The sequence below is a fragment of the Aquila chrysaetos genome, chromosome 5 (assembly GCF_900496995.4).
Source record: "Aquila chrysaetos chrysaetos chromosome 5, bAquChr1.4, whole genome shotgun sequence".
Lineage (NCBI taxonomy): Eukaryota > Metazoa > Chordata > Aves > Accipitriformes > Accipitridae > Aquila > Aquila chrysaetos.
The window spans coordinates 64,211,062-64,221,827 of NC_044008.1; the positions used below are offsets into that span (position 1 = coordinate 64,211,062).

Here is a 10,766-nt window from a genome sequence, read left to right on the forward strand (position 1 = left end):
GCAGTGAGTTGGGTGCCCAGCACTGGCCCTGCAGCACCTCTGGACACACCCCACCTCAGCATTACTGGTCCCTGCCTGCACACAGGACTGGGAGCATCAGGCACAGGTCTGCTGCAAGTGACCGTGGGGAGCACCGGCCATCAACTAGCAGAGAAGTCACACTTGAGACAAGGAAAGTGGTTTTCCCAGCTTAATTTGCTTTTGCAAAATGGGACATCATTTAAGGCAAAACCTGTGGAAAAGAAGCTCTTCCTAGAAAATACATTTGCAGGTCTTTGCCAGCAGTTGCTGGAAAGAAAGTGCAGACCTTTGATGATATTCCAGGGGTTTTTTTTCATGGTAGGTTGCTGAGTTTTTGACAAAAACAATCTGTAAGAATGACACAGGGAAGTGTAAAACCTCCCCAGCCAGCTAAGCAGGATGTGTCCCAGGGTGCTGCTGTCAGGCAACGCAGATGAACGCAAGGCCAGCCACACACTCTGCTGTGCTATGTTGCAAATGGCTGTCATGGGAGAATAAATCAGACCCTCACCAAGTGACTGGCTCCAGCCCGGCTCCTGTCCCCATGGTCCCTCAGCTGAGGGCTTGGGGATCTCATCCCGCTGAGCTACCCCTGCCGCGGGCATTGCTCTCACAGTGAGGACACTAGCTAACCCCTCATGCACTGCCAAACCTCTACTCCCATTGTAGGCTCAGAAAACCCCACTCTCCTGCAAAGCCCAGGAAGAGTACAGCCCAGGACCATGCCCTGTATGCTGGCACAGGTGGACAATGTAAAAAGGTGTCTGTCGTGCTGGAGATGGAGCCAAAAGGATCTTGGCTGGAGAGACACAGGCACAGGGACAGTCAGCTAGGTCAGTGTCACCTCTTGACCCCGTTCCGTACTGGCCATGCCGGACTAACCAGGGCAGCCCCGCTCCAGCCTCTGACTGACCGTGGCTCTCCAGGAGCCCTGGCTGGGTGCAGGGGAGGGGAGGGAGCTTGGAGGAGCCTCATTCTGAATTATTCATGGTGAGATCTCAGCTGATGGAGCTGGGGCTTTCAGAGGCTGGTTCCTAATGGAGCCTGCTGACGTGTCTGGCCAGTAAGCACTCCTGGGCCCGGCGCAATTCCCACTTCTCCCATCTCCGTGCCATAATGCCACCTTCTCCTGCTAATGATGCATTATGCAGCCATTACTCAGGGTTCATAGCCCTGCTGCCATCATGCAAAGATCTTGAGCTGTTAGTGTGCGAAGGGCAGCGTGTGCTCTCCAGCCAGGGAAATCGCACATGCTGGGATATGCCAGGAGTCCTGCCCAAACTGGAGGCTGACAGAGGGATGACGGGCTACCCGAGATCAGCTTGCGCAGGGAGGAGAAGAGGTACCAACAGGCCTGCAGACATCCCACCCCAGCTCTTTTAAGCAGAGGAAGGGAAGGAGATGACAAAGGACACTTAGGACCGCATCAGCTGGGACCACAGGTGCTGCAGAGCAGTTAGCATGATGTGCTGATTGCCTGCAGGACACCTCCACCTGCAAAGTCAAACAATGCCATGGATGATGGGTGGAGGCAGTGGTGGTGGAAGATGACTCAGGAATGGCAAAGTTAATGGCTGACATTGTGCAGGAGAACGTGTTAAATGCTGCATCAGGAACACCTGCCAGCCTCTCATCTGTTCTGGCTCTGTCCATTTGCAACACCGGCCAGGGTTTTCTGGGCCCCGCTCCTGTCCATGTGGACATCCCCCACTGACTAGGTAGAACTGGAAACATGACCCTGGTGTATGCACAGCTCAAGGTGCCACGTAACCAAAGAGGGGGTTCATGAGGGCCACAGTATCATGGCAAAGCTTAGGTCACCTTGAATAGTCCTGTGGATCATCCCCATGCCCGCTTTACTGTCCATCCCACACAGAGAGCTGCGGAGGTCCACCCATCTATCCATTCATCTCCACAGCCTTTTATCCTCACACAGGCATACCTCCATCTAATAACCATTCTCATACTGATTTGACACTCCATCTGTCCATCCATCTATCCATCCCCATGCACTCATCACCCAACTATTCTTCTAGCTCAAACCAGTGCTCACCCAGTGAATACTCATCTCTGAGTACTTGGGAGAAATGGCTCAAACCTGGGGTGCCGTCTAAAAGGAGAGTATTAAACCTTTGTGATCATGGTGTGGACTGGTGTTCCTGTAGGGGCTACAGGAGTGCAGGAGACCTCTCTTTCAGGAGGGCAGAGGACATGTTGATGTGAAGGATCTGTACCCACCCGCTCCTTCTCATGACAGGAGAAGCATCCTCAGAAGGCTCTGCATGGGCAGACAGCTGTTATGCCTGAGTCCTCCCTCAACAGGCTCCCAAAACCTGTAGCAGGTGATACGAGCTTGCTCCAGATAGCCTTATTTATAAAATCACAGCACTGGCAGAGACATCCTGACCCCTTTTCCAGCCAGCTGGCACCCAGGGAAGGTCCCCAAGCCAGCCTGCCTGGCTGAGCAGTGGCAATGCACGCCAATGTGCCCTGCCTGCAGCACGTGACGCCTGAAAGCAGGGAGGTTGGGCGCTGGTTTGGGATCATGTAGCCTGGTGGATCCCATTGCCTGGGAGCCCTGGGACCTGCCAGGGGGTGAGTGGGAAAGGCTGTATGTAGGAATGTCCCCAGCATGGACAGGGCCATGCATCCATGGCATGAGATGGTGCCCGCTGCAAGTGTGCTGAGGGATGGAGTCAGAAATGCAACCAGTGCCGGAGACAGGCAATTACCCTGATAGTGGTGACCTGCCCATCCTGCCAGTTGAGTTGGGGGCCACACATCTGCAATCATCTAGCCCGTGGCCACACTGCAGGACTCCTGGGAAGAAACATAGCCTGGAGACCTCTCCTACCGCAGCAAAGGGGAAAACACCTCTCACACCCCGGTCTAGGGTCCTCTGGCACCTCCACCCTAATGGCCCTGCCTGGGACTGGGCTATCCCCACTGAGCACAGCTACGGTGGAGGAGAGCTCCAGCCCCACCATGATGGAGGAGGTGAAGGTGTGGGCTCTGCATAGAGTTTGGAGGGATGGGACATCCCCAAACTAAGCCATGCAGAGAGGGGCAGTGGAGAGGGGACTTCCATTTGCTTTAAAAGCAGTCCACAAACAGGGTCCACAGCATGGCTGTGCTGGCCAGCAGGAGATCAGTTCACCAGTTTCCTCCATGGGGACAACTGGTGCCGCAGTCCCAAGGCCATCCCAGTGGGTTGGAAGATGCTCAGTCTCTCAATTCAGCTCAGCATCTCTTTGGAAAATGCTCACTGAGGCACACAGGTGCATAGGCAGCTGCTTGAAATAAAATGCAAGGGCATGGAAACACATGTACCAACAATCATACACATCCCCCCATGCACACAGGCAGCTGCTTGCTGCTGTAAGGACACGTGGACACACACGCAAAAACATACACACACATGCTCTCAGGGCCACACTGCCCCTGCACATAAACTTCCAACCCCAGCCTGGGCTGGGCTTTATTTCTTGCCATGTGCTTGCAGAGCAGTCCCAAACCAACACCGGTGCTCCTGGCATCTTGCCCCATCACGGAGAGCCCTTTGCCCTCATCGCTGAGTCCTACAAAGTCCCTGTCCAGCAGGGACATGTTCCCTCCTCCAGAGCTGCCTGAAGGATGTGTCCCTGGTCCTTTAGCTATGCCAATACCATTCGCTGACCCTTAATTTTGTGTGCATGTGTCATGGTTTAACCCCAGCTGGCAACTAAGCCCCACACAGCCACTTGCTCACTTCCCTGCTGGTGGGATGGGGGAAAGAATCAGAAGAGTAAAACTGAGAAAACTTGTGGGCTGAGATAAAGTCAGTTTAATAGGTAAAACAAAAGCCACACACGCAAGCAAAGCAAATCAAGGAATTCATTCGCTGCTCCCCGTGGGCAGGCAGGTGTTCAGCCATCTCCAGAAAAGCAGGGCTCCATCACGCATAATGGTGACTTGGGAAGACAAACACCATCACTCCGAACATCCCCCCCTTCCTTCTTCTTCCCCCAGCTTTATACTGAGCATGACATCATATGGTCTGGAATATCCCTTGGGTCAGTTGGGGTCAGCTGTCCTGGCTGCGTCCCCTCCCAGCTCCTTGTGCCCCCCCAGCCTGCTCGCTGGCAGGGCGGTGTGAGGTACCGGTCGCCTGGCCCATGCACTCCACGGGCCTGCAGCTGCTGGTGAACAGAGCCTGGCCACTGGGCTCCTACCTGCAGGCAGGGGGACATGGCTCCAGCATCAGCAACACATGGCTCCAGCATCACCAGGGCATCCCATGGGACAGGGGATGGGAGACCCTAGCCCTCTCCAGTGTCGGAAAGGGGAGAGGGGGAGCATGGCTGGCCTAGGTAGGTCAGTGTGGAGGGGACTGATGGGGGCAACGGGGTGGGCTGTGTGTCAGGGTGGCATTTGGGATGCAATACCAGTGACATACAGGCATGATGGAGACAGGGCACCCAGGGCATTGCCAGAGGTTGTCGGCAGCTCCCAGCTTAAATCACAAGCACTAATTGTGTGCCGGGAGCCCACAGCTAAGGTTAAGTGTGCAAGGTGCTGAACGGCACTGTTCACCAGCGAATTTGGCCATGAGTGAGCAACCAGCTGCCCACAGCCCCATGCTGGCATCTCTGCTGATGGACGTGGCAGGGCCAAAGCAGGACTATGTGAGTGTCCCTGCCATGAGTGACATGCAGGGTGGACGTTTGCAGAGAACACTACCATCCAATACATGTCCTGGAGTTGCAGGCATGAGTTATCCTTGGGACATTAAGTCACCAGGATAAACCAAAGCACTGAGTTACTCAGGACTGAGCTGGAAATGGCCCCAATATCCTCTAATGGACACATGCCTGGTGGGAGGACAAGCTGTACAGCATCTGGGGACTGTGGTTTGCTGGACATCCAAACATCTCCCCCAGGGACCATCAACAGAAGAGGGCTCAGGAAGGTCTGGCTCTTGCCATCAGCTTTAATAACAAGAAAATAGGATGATGGCAGCTTTTCCATTTGCACGGGAAGGGGTTGGGAGCATCTTTCCCAGATGCAGGCAGACTCCGACCTAAACCAACAGACACCTGCGCCTCTGGGAGCACCAAACATGGGCCCTGCTGCCTAGGGATGAGGTGGCTCTGGTGAGGACATGGGGATGGTGGGTTATCAGCTGACCCTGAGCAGCAGACGTGACTGTGGGCTGATGCAACAGGTGCTGGTGTGAACAGACCCTGGCTCGTGCCCACAGGCACAGCAGCGTGCCACCCCCAGCAGAGCTAGTGGATGCTCAGCACAGGATTCCCCAGGGTATCTCCAACGTCTTGCTGCCTGGCCCCCACCCACCCAAGGCAGGGAATGGGGGTCCAGACTGCCAGCCCTGACAGCCATCCAAAGCCATTGCTTGTCCAAAGAAGAGCAACAAAGCTGGTGAAGGGTCTAGAGAACAAGTCCTGTGAGGAGCGGCTGAAGGAACTGGGGTTGTTCAGCCTGGAGAAAAGGAGGCTGAGGGGAGACCTTATCACTCTCTACAACTACCTGAAAGGAGGTTGTAACAAGGTGGGTGTTGGTTTCTTTTCCCAAGTAACAAGCAATAGGATAAGAGGAAACGGCCTCAAGTTGCACCAGGGGAGGTTTAGATTAGATAGTAGGAAAAATTTCTTTACTGAAAGGGTTGTCAAGCACTGGAACAGGCTGCCCAGGGAAATGGTTGAGTCACCATCCCTGAAGGTATTTAAAAGACATGTAGATGTGGCACTTAGGGACATGGTTTAGTGGTGGACTTCGCAGTGCTAGGTTAACGGCTGGGCTCGATGATCTTAAAGGTCTTTTCCAACCTAAAAGATGCTATGATTTTAGGATTCTATTCCATGATCCCTGGCCAAGCAGTGCCACCCTGTGGCAAAAGCCCTCCTTGCCTCCAAAGGGGATGATGCCCCTGGACCCCCACCTCAGGCCTCTAGGTCCATGGCACTGGCTGCCCCTGCTAACAGCCCCAGCCGTGGTCCCCTCTCCCCTGCTCCTGTGCATGACCCCAGCACAGCACAAGACATCCCATCTCATCCCAGTGCTGCCACTGAAGCTCTTTTCTGTCCCTATTGCCTTGCCCAGATAAATACCTTCAAGGCTCCAGCAACAGCAGCTGAAAGTGGGTTCCTCCAGCCCTAACCCCAGGGACCCCCCCGGGGGTGCAGATGGGGGGGCACTCCCACCTCCCAACAGCCCTCTGCCAAGAGGCTGGTTCCCTGGCACCCTGCATTAATTCCCCAGACAGACTAATAATAAGGTTTAATATTAAATAATGAGGTGTGGAAGCATCATTATCAGGTAATCATTTCTTATGAAATAGGTTTTCCATTCCAGTGCAGTGTCTCAAGCACTTTTCCCCAGGCAATCTCCCAGTGCTTCATGCAGGGGTCAGTGTCATTGCACTCCAGGTGTAGGTGGGGAAACTGAGGCACGGGTTGCAGGAGTGCAGTAAAAACATCACAGGGAGAAGCTGGGCAGCCCAGCCAGGGCACCATGCCCTGGTTGTAACCCCAGAGGAAGGGGTGGGATGCCATCAGCTCCTCTGCCCCAGACTGCTCACCCCTTTCCAGCCCCAAACGCTTCTTATTTTTTCCCCTGAAATGTTCTGGCTGATCCCAAAGCTGCCTCAGTGGCACTGCTGGCTGTGTTTGTCCTACCTGATGCTTAGCCATGCAGCGGGAACCTCTCTTCGGGAGCATGGGAACCATGTGCCAGCCCTCCACCCTGCTGTCACCTCCTGTGGGCAATGGTGAGGGACATCTTGCTGCGGCTCCTGGACACGTTGGGGTGCCCGTGAAAGGGCTGCAGCCCTCAGGGCACATTCCTGAATGACTGGCCGAGAGCAGCACCCATGGGGCCAGGGACTGGGTCAGGAGGACAAAGGTGGTGACGATGGTGCAGACACTGTGTTGGGGTGTGCAGCTGGGGAAAACCACGGTGAGGGGCACCAGCGGGCAGCTCCAGCATGGGGGTGACCAGCAGCCCCTGCTTCCCCCTCCCTTGAGAGCAGGCATAGAGGGTCCCAAATCTCAACTGTGCATCTCAGATGTCCACTCCCCTCCCAAACCAGGGCCCCTGTGATGGAGGGGCTGAGAATCCCCTGAGTGGGACCAGCCCCAAAGAGGGCAAAGCTGGGAGGCATGCAGGGCTGAGAGGTGCCTAACCTGTTTGGCACAGGTGAAAATGAGCCGCCGCGTGTTAACCCTCAGGAGCTGGATATAGGGACAAGGAAACATCACTCTGCCAAGGCACAAGGCTCTAGGGAGGAGATCAGGGTGGGATCCCAAATCTGCCCATTTATACAGTCCAGACCTTTGGTTGAGCTCCCTGCCCCACACCCCGCTGCCTGTCCCTGGATCCCCGGGGCAGGAGGGATGCCTGTGGCACCAGGAGGATGGCCATGATCCTGGGGAGCTCAGAGAGAGAGGTGAGGGAGGGCAAGGCTAGGACTGCCTGGGGGATGAGTTGGCATCCCTTCCCATCCCATCACTCTGCAGGGAGGGAAGTGTTGGCTGGCAGAGGGGAAGGTGAGCTTACAGGGGCCAGGATCGCTCTCTCCATCCTCTGATTTCACTGCCCTTGTTGCCCGGTAGCTAGAGGCTCTGATTTATGTTTACATCTGTGGGATGGAAAGCCATGAGTTTCTGCTCCAGGATGGCTGCATCATGTAACCCGATGACCCCAACAGCCTGGGGAGCCTGGGGACCTCCAAAAGCCCTGCAGCCTGGCAGCCTGAATCCTCTGATGCACAGAGCCCTTGGCTGTCCCTGGGGTCTGGGTACCTGAATGCCATGGGCACAGCTCCCCAGGAGCTAGGATGGAGGGGAGGGACCAGCACAGCCCCCTCAACCCCTGCACATGCTGGGGTGCAGGATGCAGGAGGAGCGACTACCCTCTCCACTAAGACACTGGAGGAACACACTAGCAGGGCTTGGCCTGCCATATTTTAACCAAAAGAGGCAGAAAACACCAGCAGTGACACTGTGAGTGCCCGGAGATCTGCAGTCAGGTCTGAAAGTGCATTCAGTCCCTAGCCAGATGAGAGAGCTTCACCTGAAGCTGCTTCTGGGCTTTCTCCAGGGGTCTTTTGAAAGAGGTTTCAGCCCTAGCTCTGTCCCAGCATCAGTGACACCCCTCTAGTATCCAAGCTGATCCCATCCCTGCTACGAGTCCCTCTTCACCAGCAGTAGCCAAGGGAGCACAGCCGCCAGCATGGCCACAGTCAAGATGAGGAGGACGGCGAGGGCGATGGGTGACTGGCAGCATTTCACCCCCAGGGCTGAGCTGGATGACACCGAGCTCCGCGTTTCCGCTCTGCTTCTCCTCCCCAGTGAGCCGCAGTCAGTGTCCACCAGCGGCATCCCATGGTTGCTGATGACAAAGATGTGGGCTTCCCGTGCCAGCTCTCCTGGGACCCCCTGCGAGTCCACGGGGCTGTTTCCTGTGCTGCAGCACCGGTCAAGGCTCTGTACCGGCATCACAAAATGGCTGGGCACCACCAAGGTGTTGCTGGCCTCCATTTTGGTCAGATGGGGCAAGGAGGAAGGTGACAGAGGCATCTCCAGTGTCCGGGCATTGGTGCCTGCCTTGGGTGGCCATAGAGCCTTCTTCTTGCTGAGGAAAGTCACATAGCGGCAGACAGGGCAGATGATGCTGCTCTGGACCTGGCCATCAAGCTTGGCAGAGAGCAGGCACTTCACCAGGCAGTCGTGGCAGAAGGTGTGCCCGCAGCTGAGCTTGCGGTGCATGGCCTCCAGCGGGTGAAACTTCTCATAGCACACAGGGCACTCGGCCGGGACACCCTCCTTGCTGGACGAGGTCTCAGACATCCCTGCTCTGTTGGCCACAAGCACTCCCCAGCTGCAAGGAAGAGGCGCGATGGGTTAATAAGAGTCTCAGTTGCAATGATTAGCGAGATCCATCTCTTCATCTCTCCTCCTCCCTCCTGCTCTCTTGCCTTTGCCCTCTTGCCCCTAACAGATGCAGTGAATGGCTACTAGGCATGGTCTCAACAAGGCAGAGCATTTTCAGGAGCATTAAACCTCTCAGTGTGGCCCTTGGGGCAAGAGAGAGATGATGGGATGACCTCAGCTCCAGAGCCACTGGGGGCAATAATCCCTGGCTGCAAAATCACATGGAAAAAGGCATGAGCCCCTGGATGGAACTGTGTCTACCTGCTCAGTGCCTAGTACAGATAAAGCAGGTTCAGCTTGCGTCACGAGTGCATCTGTGCTCTGCTGCCGGCTCCAGGTGCACGGGGGAGTGGGAACTCCCATCCTACAAAGAAACCTGCCAAGGAAAGAGAGATGCTCCCGTCCCGGGGGACGCAGAGGGGCCGGGAGGAGCAGGGGAGGCCAGGCCAGTGGGGCAGGTGGGAGCACAGGACTCCATGGGGAGGGAGAGGGAGTGTGCCATAGCCAGGGCAGGCAGTGAGCACCCACGTCAGGCTCCTTCCAGGCTGCTGGAGGTTGTCCCAGGGTGGTGGCCAGGCCACCGCCATCTCCAGGCCGTGCTCCTCACTCACGCTGGAGCACAGTGCGGGCAGCAAGCCTCAGAGACCAGCATCTCGGGTTAGTCAGAGGGAGCAGGGCAGAGCCCGGCCAGCTCACCCGGCCCCCGCCCTGGCCTGGGGTGTGAGGGGGAGCGCAGGGCTGCTGTGATCCCCAGACCTGCATCTGGGCTGGGTCTGAAGCTCTCCCGTGCATCTGCCAGGGCAGGGAACATTCACATGGTGGCTTCAGGGAAGGGAGAGGGGAGAGGGGAGAGGGAAGAGGGGAGAGGGGAGATGGGAGAGGGAAGAGGGGAGAGGGGAGGAGGGATGCTCAGCTCAGCTCCCTTCTCTTAGACTAGTTCAGGAATTGGAGCTTCATAAAACCTGCAGGTTTTTCCTGACCTTGTAGCATTTTCAGACCAGACCCAACCTGCATCCCTTTTCTCACGCATGACTGTGCCCACGGACATCCTCATAGCCGATTCTGGAGGTTTTGCCATCCCTCCTTGGCTGCCCTTTTTGTGCACAGGAGCCACCCCCTGCACCAGGGTGGCCACAGGAACACAACAAGCCATTCCCCCCCCATGCAAGAGAAGAAAGATCCAGGCTCCTGCTCTGGTTTAGGAGGGATCAGGGACTTGATGGCCCCCCAAAGTGCTGCAGAAGGAGACCCTAACCCCGTGCACTTGCTCCTCCATGACCCAAAGTCCCCTTACCTGCTGCAGGGCACCAGGGCAGGGGCCCTTCCACGCACTCCACCACTGTCCCCAGAAGCAGGGCTGGCCGTGCCCCAGCCCCAGCACTGAGCACCAGCCAAGGAGACGACCGGGACACCTATATAACACGGAGGTGTTGGCTGCGCGTTTCATGCGGGTGCGTTGCGCAAAAGCTGGAGCAGGGACAGGGACAGCTCCCGGGGTGTGAATGCAGAGGAACTCGTTTGGGTTTTAAAGGCCTGATGTTCAGCTGGTTGGCCAGGGAGTGGGCAAGGAGCCGGCGTCAGGCGTCAGAGGGCAGGGACAGGAGGCACGGTCCTGCCTGCTTTCCCTCATGTAATGGGAAGCTGTAGCTGGGCTCATCTCTGGGGTCAAACCCCAATGAAACAGGCACTAAGGGGGATGCCGGGCCCCCAAACACCTCTGTTGCTGCAAAGCATGGTGAGCTGCAGCATCCTGCAACAGGGCTAGGCTCCTGCTAAACACTTCTCGCCTCTAACCACCACCACTCCTCATCCCTT

At 56.5% G+C, this 10,766-nt stretch overlaps 1 protein-coding gene across 1 annotated transcript; it reads right to left on the reverse strand.

The window, feature by feature from the left end:
• Positions 1-8,201: 8,201 nt before the first annotated feature.
• On the reverse strand, positions 8,202-10,311 carry RNF222 (ring finger protein 222). The gene is made up of 2 exons (XM_030015977.1): positions 10,246-10,311; positions 8,202-8,898 (listed from the first exon to the last, which is right to left on the reverse strand). The coding sequence occupies exon 2, from the start codon at positions 8,865-8,867 to the stop codon at positions 8,202-8,204; it is 666 nt and encodes a 221-aa protein (XP_029871837.1). The 5' UTR covers positions 8,868-8,898; positions 10,246-10,311.
• Positions 10,312-10,766: the final 455 nt, after the last annotated feature.

What these genes read in the sequence shown, in the direction of transcription:
- RNF222 (XM_030015977.1), bottom strand. Translation starts at nt 8,867, where the DNA reads ATGTCTGAGACCTCGTCCAGCAAGGAGGGTGTCCCGGCCGAGTGCCCT.